Source organism: Bufo bufo, chromosome 1 (assembly GCF_905171765.1).
Source record: "Bufo bufo chromosome 1, aBufBuf1.1, whole genome shotgun sequence".
Taxonomy (NCBI): Eukaryota; Metazoa; Chordata; class Amphibia; order Anura; family Bufonidae; genus Bufo; species Bufo bufo.
In genome coordinates this window covers 315,513,132-315,539,251 of record NC_053389.1, presented here as the reverse complement: position 1 = coordinate 315,539,251, position 26,120 = coordinate 315,513,132, and the positions used below count along the sequence as shown (strand labels likewise).

The window sequence follows — 26,120 nt, the reverse complement described above, 5'->3', positions numbered from 1 at the left end:
ATGCCTCCATTTGACATGTACGTTAGAAAAAAAAAATGGATATAGTAACGTAGCACACCACGTTCTTGTTTCCTGCAGAGTCTGGTGGAAAACCTTTTTTTTATAATGTAACTCTATGGTGAACGGATGCCACTGTATGGCATCATTCTGAGGCATCCATTTAACGTATACTTTTTTGTATACATTAATTGAATGTGAAAAACATTATGTGAACCCAGTCTAAGGGCCAGTCCTGTAATGGAAGTGAAATTATTTTATTCTATTGAACATATTTTACTACATCTGAAATATTGTTATATTAAATTGCCATAGAAAATGACTTACCCTTTATTTATATATAAATCTTAGGGTTCAGAAGTTTGATTTGGAAATCAAGGTGTGTTTCTTAGCAATGCCTTTAAGTCTTGTTGCAATATTGAAGCATACCAGTATTACAAATTGATATATGATTATTGATGGACCTTTCTAACTGATTTTACAGTCCAGCTGCTTTAAGTGTTGGTTCTTAGTGATGAGCGGCAGGGGCAATATTAGAATTTGCGATATTTCGCAAATATTTTGTAGACTATTCATCATATATTTACGAATTCGATATTATATTCTTGATTGCGAAAATCGGCAATGTATTATTCGCATAATGCGCATGAAATACCGGCGTGGGGTAGGCAACTTTTCGATTAGTTGCTAGGGATGTTGCTAAGCTGTGACAAATCCTTCTCATTGGCCCACAAGCTAGAAGAAGGGAGGGATGATCACCTGATATGTACTGTGTGATTTTTTTTTATAAATAGGTATATTCATCATCACAAATATATAGAACTATATTCTAAATATTCACGAATTCTCGAAGTGCCGATATTCGCGATAAAAATTTGCTTTTCGAATATTCGCGCTCAACACTATTGGTTCTGTCATTTAGACAACATTTCAGACAGTTCTTAGTTCTTACTCCTAATGCAGTACTTTGGATTATTCAGCTCTTAGGCTTTGCTTGGTGGTTTGCTGATTAATCTGGAGTACTCAGGGGAAATGTGTCTGAATTATTCAGTCCTCATTTTGAAACCTGTGAATTACGGTAAATAGCTCTCATCTCTGTGTGATTATTTATTGTTTTTAATGAACAATAGTGTATAATTTTTTTCTGCTTCCCATTCTTCTCCATTTATCTACTGTGGAGAGTAGTAAATATGTGTTTTTTTTGTATTTCTTTATATTGATTATGGCTGTGGCGTTTGTGCTCCACCTCTCAAACTGGTTTTTGCAGTCTTATTAGGCTGAGTTCACACGGGCGAGATTTCCGCGCGGGTGCAATGCGGGAGTTGAACGCATTGCACCCGCACTGAATCACTTATGAGTTGCATGAAAATCGCAGCATGCTCTATATTGTGCGTTTATCACGCAACGCAGGCCCCATAGAAGTGAATGGGGCTAAGTGAAAATCGCAAGCATCCGCAATCAATTCGGTGCGGTGCAATTTTCACGCATGGTTGCTAAGATGATAGTCTATTCACTGTATTATTTTCTCTTATAACATGGTTATAAGGGAAAATAATAGCATTCTGAATACAGAATGCTTAGTAGGTGGTCAATTGATCGCGTAGCTGCCGGTCTCTTCTTACTTCTTTAATCATGAGCTGCCGGCTAAGGACCTGTGGTGACGTCAGATCCCATGGTCCAATCACATGGTCCATCACTGTGGTTAAGTAAATTTTTTTTTTTTAACCCTCAATTGACCACCTTCTAAGCATTCTGTATTAAAGAATGCTATTATTTTCCCTTATAACCATGTTATAAGGGAAAATAATAACATCTACACAACACCGAACCCAAACCTGAACTTCTGTGAAGAAGTACGGGTCTGGGTACCACAGTCAGTTTTTTATCACGCGCGTGCAAAACGCATTGCACCCGCGCGATAAAAACTGAACAACGGAACGCAATCGCTGTCAAAACTGACTGCAATTGGGTACCTACTCGCGCGGGTTTGCCGCAACGCATCCGGATCTTATCCGAACACGCTCGTGTGAACTCAGCCTAATACAGGTTATATTAATCGCATTGCGAATTCAACTTAGAGCTGGGTTCCTAATGGTTGTATTGCTAGAATATAACGAAGATTGAGAATATAGTGCTTTATTCGTTATATTCGTCAATTCTAGCAATACAACCATTAGGAACTTAGCTCTAAGTTGAATTCGCAATGCGATTAATGCAGGTTATATTAATCGCATTGCGAATTCAGCTTACCACACTCTGCGTCAACTACGTAATTTTCCATGGGAGTTTTGCCATGGATCCCCCTCCGGCATGCCACAGTCCAGGTGTTAGTCCCCTTGAAACAACTTTTCCATCACTATTGTGGCCAGAAAGAGTCCCTGTGGGTTTTAAAATGTGCCTGTCTATTGAAGTCTTTGGTGGTTCGCCCGGTTCGCCCGTTTGAGAACATTTGTGTAGATTCGCGTTCGCCGCTCGCAAACGGAAAATTTTATGTTTGCGACATCTCTATTGATAACTGGAATTCAGTGATAAAATATCACATCTCCTATATCAGTGTCTGCTTCATGAGAATTGGGTCATAGTATATATTGTATAATGCACTTATTTATTTCAGTTTTGTTAGATTAGTTTTGTTATCATTGGTCAGATTTGAACTGCTAGGCACCAATGACCCCCATATCATACACGGGAGTTATCAAGTTATTTATACTACCTATCATAAAAAACAATGGTTTAATAACAAGTCACAAAAAATAAGATTTTCTCCCAGGCCAGCTCTTTCTCTCCCTGCACCACTGAAATTAACATTGGTTAATGGGGAACACGTGAACTCTGCAGCCAATAACTATGACCTGCTCCCATTGCGTCACATCCACTGACCACATGACGCAAGAGGAGCAGGTCTCCGCTGTGGCCTGTAATTAGCTGCAGAGGTCATATGTCCCTCGTCAATGGATGTTCATTTCAGTGTGACAAGGAGAGACAGTGCCAGCCCCGAAGAACCCAGTGGCGGGAACAAGGTAAGCCACTCTAGGAGGTCTGGCTTACTCTGGATAACTCCCTTAAATTTAAAGTCAATAGACTTTCATAACTTGAGGATGAATTTAAAAAAAACGAAAATTGTGTTCTAAAGGCCAAAATAGGACACATTAAATATACTTTAAATATACTTTAGCATAATAATAAACTGTCAATTTATACATAGTAAAATATTTTATTACCTTTAAAAACATTGGAGTACGTTTTCATGTGGCACATTTTTAAAATCAGTTTTGCAGGAATCTGTGTTAAATATGTCTACAGATGCCACAACAAGCTTTATTTTAAAAACTAGAGTGAGTGGTATAATATCACAAAAAGTCAAAAATTTGGGCCAAGTTAAAACAAATAGTCACAAAAGCCAGAATTATAGCGTGTAGGGCTTACAAATTTTTGCCAATATGCACCTAAGATTACTTTGTTCTTCTTCCTTTGTTGCATTTTCACTGTTGGCCAGTAGAGGGTAGACTTGTCATCCAATTCATTTTATAAGCTTTAATAGGGAAAAAGGCTTTTGTCAGCTCTGCGTTCTCCTCCCCCTGGCTCAGTGATTCACCCTCCCATTGTTTCTTTCACACAAAGAAGAGCTGTAGATGCTGATGAAAGCCCTGTGGATGATTATTTTCAAATGGATTATATATTCGGAGATTTGGACAGATAACTTCATATGCCTCATGCAGCTTGGATTACACAGGATCTACATGACATTGAATATCAAGACAATCATTTAAGATATGGACATCAGAGGCTTTTGTCAGTGCTGGAAATGGCAAGTAGTCTGCTCCTTTCTCCTATGTAGCTGGGGCTGGGTCTCTGGGCAGCTTCGCTATTCTATTGTTGAGGAGTCTGATCCAGGGACATTGGTGGGGAATGTAGCTCAGGATCTGGGGATAAAACGTTCAGAGATCTCTCAGCGCAGGATAGATCTGAGATCTGAAAAATACCAAAAATATTTCAGTGTAAATCAGGCAAATGGAGGGTTGGCTGTGAAGGACAGGATTGATAGGGAGAGCCTGTGTGGATCAAGTCCCCGCTGTTTACTGCAGTTAGAGGTTGTGGCTGAGAATCCTGTGGAGCTTTTCAGTCTGGAAATAGAGATTCTGGATATTAATGATAATTCTCCCACATTCTCATCTAATGATCGCATTATAGAGATCACAGAATTGGTAGCAAGTCCTGGGGTACAATTCGCTTTAGATGTTGCAAAAGATTTAGATGTCGGTGTGAATGGTGTCAATCAGTATATATTGAATACAAATCCTTATTTCTCACTGACTGTGAAGAGTCGTAAGGACGGAACGCTCATCCCTCAGCTCATACTAGAAAAGGTTTTAGATAGAGAAGAAAAACAAGAACATGACCTGATTCTCACAGCTATTGATGGAGGAGAACCAGCCAGGTCAGGGACCTGCAGGATAACAATAGTTGTATTAGATATTAATGATAATCCTCCAGTCTTCAATCAGTCAGTTTATAAAGTCAGTATCAGGGAAAATCTGCCATTGAAAACTGTCATATTAACATTAAATGCAACAGATCAGGATGATGGAGCAAATGGGGAGATTCAGTTTTCTTTTGATGATCACACATTTGAATCTGCCAGAGAAATATTTTGTGTGAATGAGCAAACTGGGGAGATTTATATAACTGGACTTGTGGATTATGAAGAGCAAACCTTTTATGAATTATCTATAAAGGCTGAAGACAAAGGATTTCCAAAATTAAAGGGAAACTGTTTAGTTCAAGTGGAAATAGAAGATATGAATGACAATTACCCAGAATTTTCTTTTACTTCAATGACAAATAATATTCTGGAAAATGCACCATCTGGGGATATTCTAGGATTTATTATTGTGAAAGATGAGGATTCTGGGAAAAATGGTGAAATAAAGCTAAATGTATCACCAAATGTGCCTTTTAAAATCAAGCATATGAAAAATCGTTATATATTGGTGACAGATGGAAGTCTAGATAGAGAGGAAACCTCCCAATACACTATAGAGCTGACAGCTTCTGATTTAGGGTCTCCTCCTCTATACAGTAAAACAAGTGTCACCCTCAGTGTATCAGACATTAATGATAATGCTCCAGTCTTCACACAGTCTACTTATAATGCTTTTATTAAGGAGAATATTGACCCTGGGGCTCTTTTATGTACAGTATCTGCTACTGACCTAGATGAGGGGGTTAATTCTGATCTGGTGTACTCCATAGTGGAGAGTCAGATTGATGGCTCCTCTGTATCCTCCTTTGTCTACATTCATTCTAATGATGGGAATATATATGCTCAGCGTTCCTTTGACTATGAGCAGATCCAGGTTTTACAAATCACCATAAAAGTAGAAGACTCAGGATCTCCACAGTTATCTTCCACTGTTCCCGTCTTTATCTTCATTATGGATACAAATGACAATGCCCCAGTTCTACTGTATCCAGAGCACTCTGAAGACCTCATTGTCCAAGAGAGGATCCCAAAGTCTACAAGTGCAGGATATCTGGTGACAAAACTGTCTGCAGTGGATCTGGATTCTGGTCACAATGCCTGGTTGGTGTTTACTCTTATTGACTCCATTAATTATTCATGGTTTCAAGTGTCTAAACACACAGGAGAGGTCAGAACTGTGAGAGCATTACAGGAAACCGAGAACATGGAGAAACAACTTGCTATTTCTATCAGTGATCAGGGGAGTCCTCCATTATCTACCACAGTGACTGTACTTGTCGCTATAGTAGATGAGGTTATAGTGGAAATACCTAAATCTGGGGACTTCCTTCCAAATTCCAAACCCCCATCAGATATGACTCTATACTTAATAATTTCCCTAGTGGCTATCAGCTTAGTCTCTCTTGTTACCTTTGTGATATTATTGGTGAGATGTCTGAGGAAAGACAGATATGATTACAGTAGTAGTTGCTGCTTTCTGGGTGAATATAATTCCAAATCCTGCACAGATCAGTATCAGCCAGCTCTGTACCTGAACACTGATGGGACTTTAAAATACATGGAGGTCAGGATGCTACCTCCAGGATCCCAGGGGCAGAGTTACCAAACTCACTTACCTCCAGTCCAGCAACAACAGGATTTCGGTATTGTGCAACCTTTGAATTTTCCTCAGTTAAAGGATATATTTCAAGAAACCTCATCTGAGGTGCTGAATGAGTCAAATAATGTAAGTGCTAAAATATAAGATGATAACATGTCGACTGTTTTGGTGCTAATAATTAAATTCAAGTAAAATGAGTTTCTACTATAACTTTAAGATATTGCTATGTCAACTTCTCATTGAATTAAGTTATTAGCCTCTGATTTCACATTAAGTTTTTTTGTAAAAAATTCCTGCTTATATAGGGTGTCTATGGCTTTATTGCAATATTGGATAATAACAGCTGGACATTATTGTTGGTGGCGTTTGTTATAGATTTAGCATTTTTGCTTTTTTCATAGTTGTTTTTTTTGTGTGAATTGTCTCACAATTACTTTATAAATCTTATTATTAATATAATTTATTATATGTAACTGATATTTGAGCCAGAAAGAGAGACAGTGGTATGGCAAGTATAGTGAGCACACCAGAGAAATACATAGAAATTATTTATCCAAAACAGAAGACGTTACCATGTATAAATAAACCCATAAAAACATCTAAAAAAAGTAGTTAAACATACTGGGGGGTGGTATGATAAGAACCCTCTTATACACCATCCTCCATGAAGCAATAAATCAAATCCCAGGTCTGCAGAGCAACAGAGTAATACAATCAAGGCATACATTCAAGAGATTATCAAAATATCAAGCAAGTGATGACAAAAAACATGATGTAGTAAAAGTGAAACCTGTAAACCAGACGCTTGAAGCCTGGAGAGTGTGATGGTTTGCCCATCCCATGCACACATGGCATTTGATTTATTGTTTAATGTGGGATGATATATGGGAGGGTTCTTATCATTGCACCCCCCCCCCCCCAGTGTTTTCAATTACTGTTTTTAGATGTTTTTATGGGTATATTTGTACACGGTAATGTCTTCTATTTTTGATAAAGATTTTTTTTTATGTATTCTTGTGTGCTCACTATGCTTGCCATTCCACTGTCTCTATTTTTGGTTCATCTGTTAGGTATGGTTGTGTAAAACCCTACTTCCTTTTTGTACTTTGGTTCGGCACCTACCTGCTTGTTGTTATATAATTGTCATTTAATATTTCCTTATAATCTTTGCTACAATATAAATTGATAATCTTTATCGAGACAATTAGAGTTTGAGCTGAATGTTAAATATGAAAAATGGACTAATAGCAATGATGCAGGAATGTAGAAACTTTAACATTTTTGCTAATACTTTGCCATGCTGCTACTTGCTTTTTCAATCTCTTTAAATCTTAAGAAAATTGACTGCTTAATATACATGCATGCTCAAAATGGTCAAGCATGCTTGTATTGTATGAATGTGGCAAGAGCTGCTGTTTAGGGTCCATTCACACGTCCGCAATTCTTGCGGACCCATTCATTTCTATGGGGCCACACGATGTGCGGGCCAGATCCGGAAATGCGGACATGCACTTCCGGGTCCGCATTTCCGTTCCCGAAAAAAATAGAACATGCCCTATTCTTGTCGCAATTGCAGACAAGAATAGGCATATTCTATTAGTCCTGGCGGTCCACAAAATGCGAAACGCACATTGCCGGTGTCCGTGTTTTGTGGATCCACGGATGTGTGGATCCACAAAACACACACGGATGTGTGAATGGACCCTAAGGAAGGCTTATGACATAATAATCTGGAATCCTGGAGCATTCTGGTTTTATATGACTACAATTGTAAAGTTTTGTGGAATATAGTGGTGCTATATAAATAAAAATGATGATTATTATTATTATAGAGAAATTTAGGCCTTATATTAATTTGTAAAGTAGGTACTGTAGAAGATGAAGAGATCATAAACCAAAACTGTGCCCTGGAGTTCTATACTATTACTTTGGCACAAGAAATGACATGCAGCAATCTAAAACAAAAATGCAATACAGTTCAAGTCATATCTGTAACATATCTATGTTGTTTCCATTCCCAATTAAGAGGACACTGCAAATAATAAATATACAAAGGCCCATGTAATACACGTACCAAATTCTTATGCCAAGAAGACGTGATATTTTAAACATAAGTTCTGACCCAACTAAAGTTTAGTTTTAAATCTCACAGTAAGAGCCTTTCATCAGAGGTCTACGGTACGCTGGGAAAGTCTCCTAACATACACCTCCAATAGAAAGCCTCAAAGAAATTAATTGTATAGGCTCCAAATATAAATATACACTCACCTAAAGAATTATTAGGAACACCATACTAATACGGTGTTGGACCCCTTTTTGCCTTCAGAACTGCCTTAATTCTACGTGGCATTCAACAAGGTGCTGATAGCATTCTTTAGAAATGTTGGCCCATATTGATAGGATAGCATCTTGCACTTGATGGAGATTTGAGGGATGCACATTCAGGGCACGAAGCTCCCGTTCCACCACATCCCAAAGTTGCTCTATTGGGTTGAGATCTGGTGACTGTGGGGGCCATTTTAGTACAGTGAACTCATTGTCATGTTCAAGAAACCAATTTGAAATGATTCGAGCTTTGTGACATGGTGCATTATCCTGCTGGAAGTAGCCATCAGAGGATGGATACATGTTCTCATTCTGTTTACGCCAAATTCGGACTCTACCATTTGAATGTCTCAACAGAAATCGAGACTCATCAGACCAGGCAACAGTCTTCAACAGTCCAATTTTGCTGAGCTTGTACAAATTGTAGCCTCTTTTTCCTATTTGTAGTGGAGATGAGTGGTACCCGATGGGGTCTTCTGCTGTTGTAGCCCATCCGCCTCAAGGTTGTGCGTGTTGTGGCTTCACAAATGCTTTGCTGCATACCTCGGTTGTAACAAGTGGTTATTTCAGTCAACGTTGCTCTTCTATCAGCTTGAATCAGTCGGCCCATTCTCCTCTGACCTCTAGCATCCACAAGGCATTTTTGCCCACAGGACTGCCGCATACTGGATGTTTTTCCCTTTTCACACCATTCTTTGTAAACCCTAGAAATGGTTGTGCGTGAAAATCCCAGTAACTGAGCAGATTGTGAAATACTCAGATCGGCCCGTCTGGCACCAACAACCATGCCACGCTCAAAATTGCTTAAATCACCTTTCTTTCCCATTCTGACATTCAGTTTGGAGTTCAGGATATTGTCTTGACCAGGAGCACACCCCTAAATGCATTGAAGCAACTGCCATGTGATTGGTTGACTAGATAATTGCATTAATGAGAAATAGAACAGGTGTTCCTAATAATTCTTTAGGTGAGTGTATGTATAGTACTATGAGACTCCATATCACAGAAAAAGTACATTGCCATACTGTATAGCAGCCCTAAGGAGACCAAAAGGACACTCCTGGCCACAGTACGATGGTATGTTTGGCATACAAACAAGGAGCCAAAAGTGCACACACACCACAGATGGCCCTGCGCATTAGCATACCTCTAACTTATATCTTTTCAAATTTGAATTAATGATGACTGCTATTAACTCTTATTGATCGTATATATAAGATATAAGTGAGGGACATGAACACTGTGGGTAGAAATAAATGCAGGCAAAAACAATAATAAAATACTAATAGGAGTATATTATAAACCATCTAATATACAAGAGTCCACAGAAAATCTGCTACTAAACAAGATAGACGAGGCGGCAGATCATAATAAGGTCGTCGTTATGGCGGACTTCAACTACCCAGATATAGTCTGGGAAACTGAAACCTGCATATCTAATAAAGGAAACAGGTTATTGGAAATAACCAAAGACAATTACTTTTCCCAACTGGTTCAGGACCCAAATAGAGGGACAGCCATACTGGACTTAGTATTAACCAATATACCTGACAGAACAACAGATGTGCAGGTTGGTGGACACCTGGGAATTTGTGACCATAAAGTAATAACCTTCCAATTATCATTCAAAAGAGCGTTTCTACAGGGAGGAACAAAAATACCAAACTTCAAAAAAGCAAATTTTAGCCAACTGAAAGAGGCCATAGGCCTAACTAACTGGGACAAAGTCCTCAAAAAATGAAAATACAGCCACAAAATGGGATATTTTTAAAAGCATCCTAAAATCTAATTGCGAGAGGTACATATCTTATAGGAATAAAAGGTTAAGGAACAAGAAAAAAACTATGTGGCTGAATAGAACTGTAAAGAAAGCAATAATTGACAAAAATATAGCATTTAAATCACTAAAACAGGAGGGTAGCGAGAAAGCACTGAAAAACTATAAAGAAAAAAATAGAATATGCAATAAATAAATAAAAACAGCCAAACGAGATAGAGAGATTCATTTCCAAAGAGAGCAAAACTAACCCTAAAATGTTCTTCAATTATATAAATGGTAAAAAGTATAAATCTGAAGGTGTCGGCCATCTACAGAGTAATGAGGGGGAGTTGCAGAGAGCGATGAGGAGAAAGCAAAGCTATTAAATATTTCTTTCTCCACTGTATTCAAGGAGGAAAATAAACTGTCAGATGAAAGGCAGAATGCAAAAAGTAAATTCCCTACTAAAAGTGCCCTGTCTGACCAAGAAATAAGTACAGCGGCGCCTTAAAAAGATTAAAATAGAAAAATCGCCAGGACCAGATGGCATACACCCCATATCCTAAGATAATTAAGTTATGTCATAGCCAGACCTTTATTTCTGATATTTAAGGACTCTATACTGACAGGGAGTGTTCCACAGGATTGGCGCATAGCAAATGTGGTGCTAATATTCAAAAAGGGTCCAAAAACAGAGCCCGGAAACTATAGGCCAGTAAGTTTAACATCTGCCGTGGGTAAACTGTTTGAAGGTTTTCAAAGAGATGCTATCTTGGAGTACCTCAATGAAAATAAGCAAATAACACCATATCAGCATGGCTTCATGAGGTATCGGTCATGTCAAACTAATTTAATCAGTTTCTATAAGGAGGTAAGTTCTAGACTTGACAGCAGCGAATGAATGGATGTCATATATATGGACTTCTCCAAAGCATTTGACACTGTACCGCATGAAAGGTTAGTATGTTAAATGAGAATGCTTGGACTGATAGAAAATGTCTGTATGTTGGTAAGTAACTTGCTCAGTGATAGAAAACAGAGGGTGGTTATTAATGCTACACACTCAGATTGGGTCACTGTCACTTGTGGAGTACCTCCGGGGTTAGTATTGGGCCATATTCTCTTCAATATATTTATTAATGATCTTGTTGAAGGCCTGCACAGTAAAATATAATTTTTTGCAGATGACACTAAACTGTGTAAAGTAATTAACACGGAAGAGGACAGTATACTACTACAGAGGGATCTGGATAGATTGGAGGCTTGGGCAGATAAGTGGCAGATGAGTTTAACAGTGAGAAATGTAAGGTAATTCACATGGGAGGGAATAATGCAAGTCACCAGTACATACTAAATGGTAAAACACTGGGTAACACTGACATGGAAAAGGACCTAGAAATTTTAGTGAACAGCAAACCAAGCTGTAGAAACCAGTGTTAGGCAGCTGCTGCCAAGGCCAATAAGATAATGGGTTGCATCAAAAGGGGCAGAGATGCCCGTGATAAGAACATAGTCCTACCACTTTACAAATCACTAGTCAGACCATACATGGAGTATTGTGTACAGTTCTGGGCTCCTATGAACAAGGCAGACATAGCAGAGCTGGAGAGGGTTCAGAGGAGAGTTACTATGTACAATCTTTTTTTCACCTGCAGAAATGGGTAATATTCCTGTAAATCTTGTGAACTGTTCACCCTTGTTGGCTTAGGGCATTAAAGGAATTAGTGGTAACATCCCTTTTGGTCTAGGGTGGTGAGGTGTGTAGAGTGCTCATACATACACTCAGATTATTGAATGTTGGCAATTTTCTTACTTGCAATAGATGCAGTATGCCTGCTTGCCACAGTGGCCATCTGTACAGCTGAACATGGTGCATAGGCTATATGTTCATGTCTACAAGGAACTTTTCCCAGTGTACATGCCAAACATATGTTAAATGTAATGTGATGTGAACATACAAGTGCATTACACATTGCTAATAGTGATATAAAAAGGGTACCCCAGTAAACCTTATAATTAGTTAATCCTCGAGTTGTAAAACCATGATTGAAGTAATTAAATTGGTGTTCATGAACAATTTTATGTTTAACTAACACAGACTGTGTACTTTTTATATTTTGTTTCTGATTTCCGGTTTTTATTTTGTTTTATAAGATTGTAGAGCAGAAACTCAGCTCTACAATTCAAAAGAAGTGGTGTGATCCATGCCTGCAATATGCCATCAGACTTAGCAATGTATGATGGATACAGTGGGGTTCCAGCTGCCCACCCCTTACACTATATCAGTAAACAAACCATTCCATTCAAATTCTAAGAGGGGTTGCTGGTAGCCATTATAAGAAATTTCTGGAGAATACCTTTGATGGAAAAGAAACAGTGTGTGATAATGGTAATATAAAAAAAAAAAAGGAAAACATCTGGTACCATGTTAGCCAGTAGAAAGCTTGTTTAGTGCTTTCACTAAGAGTAACAAAAGAAGAGCCTTGCAGGTATGATACCTTTTAACAAAACTCCCTATGCATAACCCTTATGCTACAGGACTTCTGAAAGGCTGCGAAACTCCCTTATTCATGTCTTTTGCATCTCAAAGAAAAAGATTCAAATGGAAATACAAATCCTATAAAGCAGACAATTTAATGCTGAAAATGCAACAATATTATATCAGTTATGAGATTAGTATCAGAAAACTATATATGGCAGTAAATAATAATAATAATAATAGATTAATCTGTAATATATATATATATATATATATATATATATATTATTCCCAAATATTCAGTGAGTCTATATTTCCAATATTTCTATTTTACTGTTTTCTCCTTCAATTTGCTGCATTCTCACTGTTGGTCAGTAGAGGGTAGACTTGTCCTCCAGTCCATTATTTTAGCTACACTAGACAACATTCTCATATCAGCTCTGCGCTCTCCTCCCCCTGGCTCAGTGATTCACCCGCCCATCGTTGCTTTCACACAAAGAAGAGCTGCTGCTCCGAGGAGAGCCCTGTGGATGATTATTTTCATCATTGGATTGAATTTTTGGGAACATGGACAGATAAATTCATATTCCTCATGCAGCTTGGATTACACATGATCTACATGACATCAAATAACAAGACAATCATTTAAGATATGGACATCAGAGGCTTTTGTCAGTGCTGCAAATGGCAAGTAGTCTGCTCCTTTCTCCTTTGTAGCTGGGGCTGGGTCTCTGGGCAGCTTCGTTATTCTATTGTTGAGGAATCTGATCCACGGACATTGGTAGGAAATGTAGCTCAGGATCTGAGGATAAAACGTTCAGAGATCTCTCAGCGCAGGATAGATCTGAGATCTGAAAAATACCAAAAATATTTCAGTGTAAATCAGGCAAATGGAGGGTTGGCTGTGAAGGACAGGATTGATAGGGAGAACCTGTGTGGATCCAGTCCCCGCTGTTTACTGCAGTTAGAGGTTGTGGCTGAGAATCCTGTTGAGCTTTTCAGTCTGGAAATAGAGATTTTGGATATTAATGATAATTCTCCCACATTCTCATCTCATGATTATATTATTAAAATCACAGAATTATTAGCAAGTCCTGGTGCTCGATTTGCTTTAGACATTGCAAAAGATTTAGATGTCGGTGTGAATGGTGTCAGTCAGTATACATTGAATACAAATCCTTATTTCTCATTGACTGTGAAGACTCGTAAGGACGGAACGCTCATCCCTCAGCTGATACTAGAAAAGGTTTTAGATAGAGAAGAAAAACAAGAACACGACCTGATTCTCACAGCAATTGATGGAGGAGAACCAGCCAGGTCAGGGACCTGCAGGATAACAGTAGTTGTATTAGATATTAATGATAATCCTCCAGTCTTTAATCAGTCAGTTTATAAAGTCAGTATCAGGGAAAATCTGCCATTGAAAACTGTCATATTAACATTGAATGCCACAGATCAGGATGATGGAGCAAATGGGGAGATTCATTTTTCTTTTGATGGACACACATTTGAATCCGCTAGAAAAATATTTTCTCTAAATGAACAAACTGGAGAGATTTATATTAATGGTTATGTGGATTTTGAAGAAAAAAGCTTTTATGAGTTATCTATTAAAGCAGAAGACAAAGGATCTCCCATATTAGAGGGGAACTGCATAGTGCATGTGGAAGTAGAAGATGTTAATGATAATCCTCCTGAAATTACGTTTTCTACAGTGACAAAATTTATTGTCGAAAATGCTCCAGTAGGAACAATTGTTGGGTTTGTAAATGTAAAGGATGATGATTCTGGAAAGTATGGAGAAATACGACTGAACATATCACCAAATGTGCCTTTTAAAATAAAATCCACTCAGAACGGTTATGCATTGGTGACAGATGGAAATCTAGATAGAGAGGAAACCTCCCAATACACTATAGAGCTGACAGCCTCTGATTTAGGGTCTCCTCCTCTATACAGTAAAATAAGCATCACCCTCAGTGTGTCAGATATTAATGATAATGCTCCAGTCTTCACACAATCCACCTATAATGCTTTTATTAATGAGAACAGTGACCCTGGGATTCTTCTATGTACAGTATCTGCTACTGACCTAGATGAGGGGGTTAATTCTGATCTGGTTTACTCCATGGTGGAGAGTCAGATTGATGGCTCCTCTGTATCCTCCTTTGTCTACATTCATTCTAATGATGGGAATATATATGCTCAGCGTTCCTTTGACTATGAGCAGATCCAGGTTGTACAAATCACCATAAAAGTAGAAGACTCAGGATCTCCACAGTTATCTTCCACTGTTCCCGTCTTTATCTTCATTCTGGATACAAATGACAATGCACCAGCTTTGCTGTATCCAGAACACTCTGAAGACCTCATTGTCCAAGGAAGAATCCCAAAGTCTACAAGTGCTGGATATCTGGTGACAAAATTGTCTGCAGTGGATCTGGACTCTGGTCACAATGCCTGGTTGGTGTTTACTCTCATTGACCCCATCAATTATTCATGGTTTCAAGTGTCTACACACACAGGAGAGGTGAGAACTCTTAGAGGATTACAAGAAACCGAGAACATGGAGCAACAACTTGTCATTTCTATCAGTGATCAGGGGAATCCTCCATTATCCACCACAGTGACTGTACTTGTCACTATAGAAGATGCGGTTGTAGTGGAAAGACCAAAATCTGGCGACTTCCTGACAAATTCCAAACCCTCTTCAGATATGACACTGTATTTAATCATTTCCCTAGTGGCCATCAGTTTAGTCTCACTTGTTACCTTCATGATATTATTGGTGAGATGTCTGAGGAAGGAAAATTATGATTATAACAGTAGCTGTTGTGTTCTTGGTGGATCCCAATCCAAAACATACACAGATCAGTATCAGCCAGCTCTGTACCTGAACACTGATGGGACCTTAAAATACATGGAGGTCAGGATGGTTCCTCCAGGATCCGAGGGGCAGAGGTACCAAACTAATTTTACCCCAGCCCCAGAGCAACAGGATTTTACTATTGTGCAGCCTTTAAAATGTTCTCCATTAAATGATTTATCTCAAGAAGCCTCGTCTGAGGGGGAATTGCTGAATGATCCAAATAATGTAAGTTATCAAATTATAGTATAATAACATGTTTTTTGTGGCAACGTTAAAAATAAAGTGAAAATATTTAATTTATTATTACTAGAGATGAGCGAAAAATTTCAGGATAAATTCAAGATTTAACCTGAAATAGTGTAAAAAAAAAACAAAAAAAATCTAACTTACCGCCTCCATTTGCTCACGACGGCCACCAGGTGCCATCTTGATTGAAGATATTGGCTGAAATCCTGTGCGTGTTAACGTCATCTTGCACCGCACAAGATTTTGCGCAATATCTTCAAACAAAATGGCAGTAGCGAGTCCGTCACGAGCAAATGGAGGCTGTAAGTTTGATTAATTTTTTTTATGTTAATTTTACACAGTTTTTACACTCAAATGCAACGATCATGTATGAACGGGGCATCTGAGGCGCTATCGCAGCTCCCTGTCATTGCACCCGCTTCTTACAAAAAAGTGATACCTTGGAACCGAAGTTCGGGAAATGTTTTTTTTACAATTACTTCGGCTCATTACTTCGGCTCATCGGAGCCAATACATTCTAATACTGTACGGAGCTCCAGCTCCGTGCAGTATTGGAACTAAATTTTATGCAAATCTACTTTGGATATTTCATCCGAAGTCGATTCACTCATCCCTAATTATATTGATTTATGATGCTATATAACCCTTACAGTTCTGAAATGTATTGGATAACACTGACATAATGCTGCCAGTGTTATTCAATACATTCCAAAACTGTAGGGGTTACATAGCATCATAAATCAATATAATGCTATGTGACCACGTCAGTACTGGGAGATCACGCCGGGAGCCGCGATACAGACCCGCAGTGTGACACATGCTTATCTGCAAGGGGCCTTACATTTCAGGCAAAACACAAAACAAATCCTGCTCGTCTGAGCACTAACTAGACATTATTTCCCTGGCTGTACTAGGTACCATACTGTCAGCTGTGAAGATTACTCACAAGCACCAGTGTGCCAGTTACAGATATCAGCCAGTTCTCAGGCCCAGGCTCTCTGCCCGGGTTCTTTTTATACAAATGCTGCAGGCGCAGCTAATCAGAGACAGCAGGCTAGATCTCTACCAGAAGTGGACTGTGGATTGAGGAGCCCACCCAACTCTTCCCCAATCTAAAACTCCAGGCCCTATACCGGCTTTTACACAAAGCCCCCTCAGGAAAGCTTAGACTTTCCACTACATACTGAGCACTCCCTTAAGCTACATAGGACAGGATTCTGGGGGAAAAGTACCTGCCATCAATCACTCTTTCTGTCACTGTCTCACAGCTTCTTTACGCATCCGGTCAATAATACAACCGTCTGTATCTGTGTAGAACAGATCCAGTTGTATCATCTCCAAAATGAACCACACAGATACGGCACTAAAACTATTGTGTCCAAAAAAAATACAGATCCGGCACCTTCAACTTACATTGTGTTTCAAGCCAGATCCTTCTTGATCAGAATGCCATGACGCACACAAAAACGCTTCTTGCAGCGGATTTGTGTCCGGCATGGGAACGCAACAATATGGAATGGAATGCATTTGTCCCCATTGACAATGAATTTGGGACAAAACTAGATCTCAAAACGGGAAAGGAAAACAGAGATATGAAAGTAGCCTAAGTATGATCTCCAACTATATACCAATCTGGAATGATCATATAATGGTGGTTACTTCATATTATCCAAGGTTGCCAATAAACAAAAATTCCTCATTTGTGTTCCCTTTTTAAGACAAAGTATTAAACATTTTAGATGAGTAGCACTCACATATATGATTATGTATTAAGTGACTTTCATCATACAATTTACATTAACATAGCATTTATTTTATATCATATTTTATTAAATACTGTATGTATTTGATATTTTATTTGTGTACAATTACTTTTATTAAACATAATGCATTTTGTAGTTGTGAGATCTAAATAGTGAATTATGTTTTATTATATATTATACCTTAGTGCTGTGTATTTAAGAGGGAGCAATTAGAGGGCGAAGGAAATTACTTTAAGGACGTCTTAATTGTTTTTAATTATTACTTTTAAATTACCACAACTATAAAACTTAAAAGGTATTTTTGTCTTCATACTTTAAAATACTTTACAGCATAAAAATTCCATACAAGGATAATCATTCAATGAATTTGACTCATACTTTGAAATATGTTTTTCTTTCTTTCTTCTATTTTATAATATAGCATAGCATAACTTCTATAATTCTGAAATCCTTCCGTTATTTATCCAACACTTTTATGTTCTGCTTATTTGCTGCATTCTTAATATTGTCCAGTAGAGGGTAGTCTTGTCATCCAGTCCTATTTTAGCAATACAGGAGAATCTGCGTTTGTCAGCTCTGCGCTCTCCTCCCCCTGGCTCAGTGATTCACCCTCCCATCGTTTCTCTCACACAAAGAAGAGCTGCTGCCCTGATGAGAGTCCTATGGATTTTTATTTCTTTCAAATGGATATTTTTGGGAACATGAACAGATAAATTCATATCCCTTATGAAGCTTGGATTACACAGGATCTATATGACATCAAGTATAAAGACAATCATTTAAGATATGGACATCAGAGGCTTTTGTCAGTGCTGGAAATGGCAAGTAGTCTGCTCCTTTCTCCTGTGTAGCTGGGGCTGGGTCTCTGGGCAGCTTCGTTATTCTATTGTTGAGGAATCTGATCCAGGGACATTGGTGGGAAATGTAGCTCAGGATCTGGGGATAAAACGTTCAGAGATCTCTCAGCGCAGGATAGATCTGAGATCTGAAAAATACCAAACGTATTTCAGTGTAAATCAGGCAAATGGAGGGTTGGCTGCGAAGGACAGGATTGATAGGGAGAGCCTGTGTGGATCCAGTCCTCGCTGTTTACTGCAGTTAGAGGTTGTGGCTGAGAATCCTGTGGAGCTTTTCAGTCTGGAAATAGTGGTTCTGGATATTAATGATAATTCTCCCACATTCTCATCTGATGATCGCATTATAGAGATCACAGAAATATTTGCAGGTCCTGGTGCTCGATTTGCCTTAGAGATTGCAAAAGATTTAGATGTTGGTGTAAATGGTGTCAGTCAGTATACATTGAATACAAATCCTTATTTCTCACTGTCTGTGAAGACTCGTAAGGACGGAACGCTCATCCCTCAGCTGATACTAGAAAAGGTTTTAGATAGAGAAGAAAAACAAGAACATGACCTTGTTCTCACAGCTATTGATGGAGGAGAACCAGCCAGATCAGGGACCTGCAGGATAACAATAGTTGTATTAGATATTAATGATAATCCTCCAGTTTTTAATCAGACAGTTTATAAAGTCAGTATTAAGGAAAATCTGTCATTGAAAACTGTCATATTAACACTGAATGCCACAGATCAGGATGATGGAGCAAATGGTCTAATTGAGTTTTCGTTTGATGATCATACCTCTGAATCTGCTAGAGAAATATTTTCGGTAAATAAACAAAGTGGAGAGATTTACATTAATAGAGTTGTGGATTTTGAAGATTCTCATTTTTTTGAGTTATCCATTAAGGCAGAAGACAAAGGATTCCCCAAATTAGAGGGGAACTGCATAATTCAGGTAGAAGTTGAAGATGTCAATGACAATCCCCCTGAAATGTCATTTTCAACAGTAAAAAATAATAATAATATCCCTGAAAATTCCCCAACAGATACAGTTGTTGGTTTTATTAGTGTAAAAGACAAAGACTCTGGAAAAAATGGAGAAATAGGCCTGACTGTTTCACCAAATGTGCCTTTCAAAATAAGATCCTATCAGAACCGTTATGCATTAGTGACCGATGGAAATCTAGATAGAGAGGAAACCTCCCAATACACTATAGAGCTGATTGCCTCTGATTTAGGGTCTCCTCCTCTATATAGTAAAACAAGTGTCACCCTCAGTGTGTCAGATATTAATGATAATGCTCCAGTCTTCACACAATCCACCTATAATGCTTTCATTAATGAGAATAGTGACCCTGGGACTCTTCTATGTATAGTATCTGCTACTGACCTAGATGAGGGGGTTAATTCTGACCTGGTTTACTCCATAGTGGAGAGTCACATTGATGGCTCCTCTGTATCCTCCTTTGTCTACATTCATTCTAATGATGGGAATATATATGCTCAGCGTTCCTTTGACTATGAGCAGATCCAGGTTTTACAAATCACCATAAAGGTAGAAGACTCTGGATCTCCACAGTTATCCTCTACTGTTCCTGTCTTTGTCTTTATTCTGGATACAAATGACAATGCCCCAGCTCTGCTGTATCCAGAGCACTCTGAAGACCTCATTGTCCAAGAGAGGATTCCAAAGTCTGCAAGTGCTGGATATCTGGTGACAAAACTGTCTGCAGTGGATCTGGACTCTGGTCACAATGCCTGGTTGGTGTTTACTCTCATTGACCCCATCAATTATTCATGGTTTCAAGTGTCTAAACACACAGGAGAGGTGAGAACTGTGAGAGGATTACAGGAAACCGAGAACATGGAGCAACAACTTGTCATTTCTATCAGTGATCAGGGGAATCCTCCATTATCCACCACTGTGACTGTTGTTGTCACTACAGCAGATGAGGTTATAGTGGAAAGACCTAAATCTGGTGACTTCCTGAAAAATTCCAAACCCCCATCAGATATGACTCTGTATTTAATAATTTCCCTAGTGGCCATAAGTTTAGTGTCACTTGTTACCTTCATGATATTATTGGTAAGGTGTCTAAGGAAGGACAGCTATGATTATAGCAGTAGTTGCTGTTTTCTTGGTGGATCCCAAACCAAAGCCTTCACAGATCAGTATCAGCCAGCTCTGTACCTGAACACTGACGGGACATTAAAATACATGGAGGTCAGGATGGTCCCTCCAGGATCTCAGGGGCAGAGTTACCAAACTCATTTTACCACAGCCCCAGAGCAACAGGATTTCAGTATTGTGCAGCCCATAAATTTCCCTCCATTAACAGAACTATCTCAAGAAGCCTCATCTGTGAGCGATTCATTGAATGCTCCAAACAATGTAAGTCATAATATTATAACAGTGGTTACTTTTCCAACCATTGAAATATAATTAAAGTTAAGTATTCTTTTTTAAAATAATTTGTTCAATGCTACAAATGTAACCATTAGAAGAGAGAAATTTGTGAGGTGTTTTTTTTTTTATAGATGATTGGTTTTCTCTGACATAGTAATATAACATTTTTAACTATTTGATATAGGATTTTGACTCAGCTATAAAATGTAATTTCTTCTTTAGTAGTGGATGGCAGCTTAATGGAGTACAGAAGAGAGGCTTGTCAGCAGTTTTCCTACTGCCCTTGCCCAGGCGTTTGAAGCACATGGTAAAGGTGCAAGAACAGGAGAATTCAGGGTCAGAAGTTTACTCTTACTGGCCTTGTCTATCACAGTGCAGGGGCCGCTAACAGGAATATTGGCAGTGCACCTATTGCTCATACACACTCATTTATATATATATATATATATTTAACCCTTAGGACACCAGAGTTTTTTTTTGTTTCTGCATAGTCATTTTTATTTCCTATCTTCCTTGAGCCATAAGTGAGCTGTGTGGGTGGGCTCATTTTTTGCGGGATGATCTGTAGTTGTTAGAAGAGATTAAAAAAAATGGTGAATAGGCTATTTTGACCCTTTTTTCCAATACACCATTCGCCATAGTTGAAAATTATTTTCATATTTTAATATTACAGGCGTTTTTGTACGCTGTGAGGCCCATTATGTTTATATTGTAGTATGATAACAATTTGACTATTTTCAGTGCCAGTTCTGAAAAAATAAGTGAAATTATAGAACTATTGAAAGGTGCAGTTCTACCATAACTTTGAAATGTTGTTATATCACGTTTTCATTGATAAAAATGAATTTCCCCTGGCTTACACATAGCTTTTGGGATTCAAAGGTTTTAAATGGAACCTAAGTCATTCTGCTTCATAGTGCCCGCTGGTGTCGCTGGCAATAAGGTTTAGTTTCCTGGCCTCAATGTAGCAAGGCCAGTGTCTTTTTATGTTATAAGGGAGCCTTTACATTTGAGCAGTATATCTGTACCAAGAGTTATTTGTAACCTATGAATGTGGGAAAAAAAGGAGTTGAAGTCTTAGGAATATATGATCGTAATTTTTAAATTAATGATATTTAATTGCTCTTTTGCTGCTATGCAACTCATGATCAAGAATGTCTTGAATGTTTAAAAGGGGTTCCAACTTTTTAGAACTAAGATACTAATTAACTATCCTCAGGATAAGTTATCAATATCAAATTGTCAAACACCCAGCACCCCAACCAATCAGCTGTTGCCTGCAGCTCTAGTACCAGGAAGTTAACAATAGTGATGAGCGGCATAGGCAATATTTGAATTTGCGATATTTCAAAAAATTTTGGCCACATATTTGCCATAAGTTTGCAAATTTGAGAATTCGCAAAAATCAGTAATGTAATATGCACATATTGCACACACAATTTCATTACCTATAACATTAATAATAGAAAAACTCCAGTTGTTTTGTGAATCAATAGAATATCAATAGAAAAGTGACAATTACAATTTAGTGGACATATAAACCAACATCTGGTTACATATTTATATATGTTATTAATAAGACAATTACTCATACGCTATTAGCATTATATATACGTATTCATTGCCATACAGTATTGGTGTTCAGCAGAACCAAAGCAAAATAAAAGCAAAATAAAAGGGAGAAGTTAAAGAGGGACATAGGAAAGAAACATAGCATTATACTTAAATCATAGCATTATACTTTAAATCATCATCGCCAGTTAGAGCAGTATATATGGAAACCTCTATGTTAAGGAGAAGCAATAGATGTTGTGGACCAAGATCTAAAGGTGATGGGTCTAAACTCTGGGTAACACTTGGAAGAGAGAAGAGATAAGGTTATATATTAACCTCATAAAAGTAGTTGATATCGTGCCCAGGGGGGGTGGGTAGAATAAGCCTGATGGACCTATAAGTAATCCTATTAGTAGTGTACATATGGAGAGACTTACCCAATGCCGCTGTGGGAGGCTGTGTCAATAGATCCTGCGCTGAGTAGGTGATGGCGTGTGTCCACACGCCTCTCTGGGGATGCGCTCTGTTAGATGCTAAGCGCGCCTCTAAGTAGCGTGGGGAAGCGTGTCGCTGTGTGCCGGGAGCGTGCGGTCCACCATGCGTTCCACTGGTCACATGGTGGGGCGGATGTGGCGTCACGTGTAACCGGAAATGCCCTGCGTTCCAGGGGAATCCGGAAGTGGTGCGTTCCACTACTAGTGTCCTGATCTATCAGTCGGAGGCTAAGCTAGATAACTGTTATTTAACAGTATGTGCACACCTAGCGATTTGATCTATCTTAGATAATAGAATATGTCTAGTGTGGATGGAGGTGTATATTATAGAGACAATCCCAGGATCTATTACCACATTAAAGGGAGGCTTTTGATTCAATACCAGAGAAAAGGATATCAGAGAAAAGGATATCAGAGAAAAGGATATCTGGTCATATGTCGCAGTCCGACATTGATTATATAGCCTACGAGAAAGGAGAAGATAAATGATTAGAGATGCATAATAACTCTTGTTATATCATAACCATGGGACAGATCAGGATTTCATGTAAAACATTGTATTTCGTAGTCTCTGTTGAGTCCCTTAGGTTCCAAGCAGTCCATTTTGTGGATCCAAAATGCTTCCCGTTTTTTTAGTTGCGTAATGCGATCATATCCTCTCCTATGGGGTAAAATCTGTTCTATGACCTGGTATTTAAGTTGTGATAAATGGTGCCCGGCTGTTTCAAAATGGGACGGTACTGGGAGTAACAGATTTTTGCGTCTAACCGAAGACTTGTGTTGGCATATGCGGTCACGTATTTTTTGGGTCGTTTCACCTATGTAAATTTTGCCGCACGGGCATTTGAGTAAGTACACTACAAAGGCCGAGTCGCATGTGAAAAAGCCTTTCACGGGAAAGCTTTTTCCTGATTGGGGGTGATGAAAATGGGTACCTTTTTGTACATTGCTACATTGTTGGCAGTGAATGCATGGGAAGGTCCCTGTTTTTTGTGTTGTGAGGAACCTCTGTCTAGGAATGGTTTGTGTGGGGCCAATGTCCGCCTTGACTAGAAGATCTCTTAAGTTCTTGGGTCTCCGTGTACAAGCTAGAATGGGATTCCTAAATTCTTCAACTGTGGGGAAAGCTTTGTGTAGGATGGACCAATGATTTCTGATACTGTTCAGCATCTTTTTATTGGTGGGATGGTAGGTATGAACAAATGGTATGCGACTGAGTTTGGTTTTTGGTTTCCTGATGGCGGTGGATGTCTCATCTCTAAGGAATTGTTCTGGATATCCTCTCTCTATGAATCTATCTTTCATCTCCGTGAGGCGTGTTTGTAGTTGATTGCTAGATGTAACAATACGTTTGATTCTTGTGTACTGGGAGGTGGGGAGGGATTTCTTGGTATTCAATGCATGGAAACTTTTAAAGTGTAGTAGGTTGTTGCGGTCTGTTGGTTTTCGATACAGGTCTGTGGAGAGGGTGTCTGATGGAGTTTTGATGACTGTTGTATCTAGGAAGCTGATGGATGTCGGGTCAGAATGAATAGTGAACTGTAATTCTTGATCTATACTGTTGAGGTATGAGTGGAAGTCGTTCAGGGACTCCAACGAACCCCTCCATATGCAAAAAATGTCATCGATATAGCGTTTCCAAACGAGGACATGTTCAGAAAAACGACTGTCTGGATAGATGAAGGATTCCTCGAACTCGGCCATGTAGCAATTTGCATATGGAGGGGCTACGTTGGACCCCATCGCGGTCCCCTGGCACTGTAAATAGAAGGTGTCTTCAAAAAGAAAAAAATTATTGGTGAGAACAAGTTCCAGTATGTCCATATAGAATGATATAGTGTCAGGATTGTTGAAGTTGACTGTAAGGCATTTAGAGACGGCCTGTAGTCCTTTGTTGTGTTGGATTGATGTGTATAGGCTCGAGACGTCCCAAGTGACCAGTAGTGTTTCTTGTGGTAGTGGTGGGAGATTGTGGATAATCTTTAAGAAATCTGTTGTATCGAGTATAAATGATTTAGTCTGTTTGATCAAGGGGGTGAGTGATTTTTCTAGTAGAATGGAAAGTGGTGACAATATCGAGTTAGTCGAGGCCACGATTGGTCTCCCGGGTGGTTTATGTAGGTCTTTATGGATTTTGGGTAGTGTATATAGAACAGGGATGACCGGATGGCTATTGGATAGGAAGGTGGCCGTAGTGTTGTCAATGATGTTTAGCATCTGATATTGCTGTAAAATCTTGCGTATTTTGTCCCTAATCTGTGGGGTGGGGTCTGAGGTGAGTTTGCAGTAAATGGTTGTATCTTGTAATTGGCGGTGAATCTCTGTTGTGTATTGGGCTTTATCCATTAGTACCAGTGCACCCCCTTTATCTGCTGGTTTTATGATAAGGTCTTTTCTTTTTGTTAAGGAGAGGAGGGCCTGTTTTTGGACATTGTTAAGGTTATTTTGGTATTTATATTTGCCCATGTGGAGATCTTTCCTAAATTGGGTCATGTCTTTTTGGACCAGGGCAATAAAGGTCTCTATGGCCGGTTTTGTCTTAGGTGGCATGAAATGACTCTTGTTTCTTAGTCCCAAGTCACCGATGGAAACTTGTGGGCTAGGATTACAAGAGATGGTCTTGTTGCGTTCCTGTAATTCAGAGAAATGTGCCTTTAGGCGAATGTTCCTGTAAAGTCTGTGTAGGTCTAAATCCAATTGGAAAGTGTCCACTTGGTTAGACGGACAGAACGATAATCCCATCTCAAGAAGGGATATCTCAGCAGGTCCTAGTGAGTGTGATGAGATATTTACGACTAAAGACGGTACCTGAGATCTAGTCGTCATGTTGGGTGGTCTCCGTGTTGTTGTTGCCGTTCTTCCCTGGTTTCTGCGTCGGCCTCTGAAGGAATGTTGAGTATAGTTGTCCTGTTGAGAGTGGGGGTCACCTTCTGAGCCTGAGTGTGATGGGTCCCTTGATTGGGAGCGGTATCTGTAGCGGCTGTTGGTGGAATTGGTGGGGTCGGGCCATTTGTATACCCTGTTGAGTCTGTAATCCTCGGTATCGCGTAGAAACTTGTTACGTTTCGTGGACTCGACTTCCTTCTTGTGGTTCTGTAGAGAAGATTCAATCCTAGTGTGTAGCTGCTGGAATTCATCTGCCGGTAGTACCAAGGTTAATTGATCCTCTATGGTCTTGATTTCACCTTTAGTTTTGGTGATTGCTTCTTGGAGGTATGATAAAGTTAAGGCAATAAGGTCAAAGGAGCATTTATTTAAAATGCGTTCGAACTTGTTACAAAATTCGGCGTCGTCCTTAAAGA

General features: G+C 39.0%; 3 protein-coding genes across 7 annotated transcripts in view; all 3 read left to right on the top strand.

Moving 5' to 3' along the window:
* Positions 1 to 26,120, top strand: part of LOC121008577 (protocadherin gamma-C5-like) — a 392,139-nt gene that overhangs the window by 136,956 nt on the left and 229,063 nt on the right. Inside the window, exon 1 of one of the 5 annotated variants that reach the window (XM_040441208.1) lies at positions 18,171 to 20,755. The exons of the other annotated variants lie outside the window; for them this stretch is intronic. Within the exon in view, the coding sequence (XP_040297142.1) occupies positions 18,308 to 20,755 (2,448 nt within the window). The 5' untranslated portion in view covers positions 18,171 to 18,307. Of the gene's footprint in view, positions 1 to 18,170; positions 20,756 to 26,120 lie in introns of those variants that run through there. 5 annotated transcript variants of the gene reach the window in all.
* Positions 3,656 to 26,120, top strand: part of LOC121008655 (protocadherin gamma-C5-like) — a 236,440-nt gene continuing 213,975 nt past the window's right edge. The window contains 2 exon segments of the mRNA XM_040441342.1: positions 3,656 to 6,020; positions 6,023 to 6,206. Coding sequence (XP_040297276.1) covers positions 3,771 to 6,020; positions 6,023 to 6,184 — 2,412 coding nt within the window. The 5' untranslated portion in view covers positions 3,656 to 3,770 and the 3' untranslated portion in view covers positions 6,185 to 6,206.
* On the top strand, positions 13,142 to 15,716 carry LOC121008736 (protocadherin gamma-C5-like). Its single transcript, XM_040441434.1, is given in 2 exon segments — positions 13,142 to 15,545; positions 15,548 to 15,716. Coding segments are annotated over 2 exon segments (2,319 nt in total). The 5' UTR covers positions 13,142 to 13,295; the 3' UTR covers positions 15,617 to 15,716.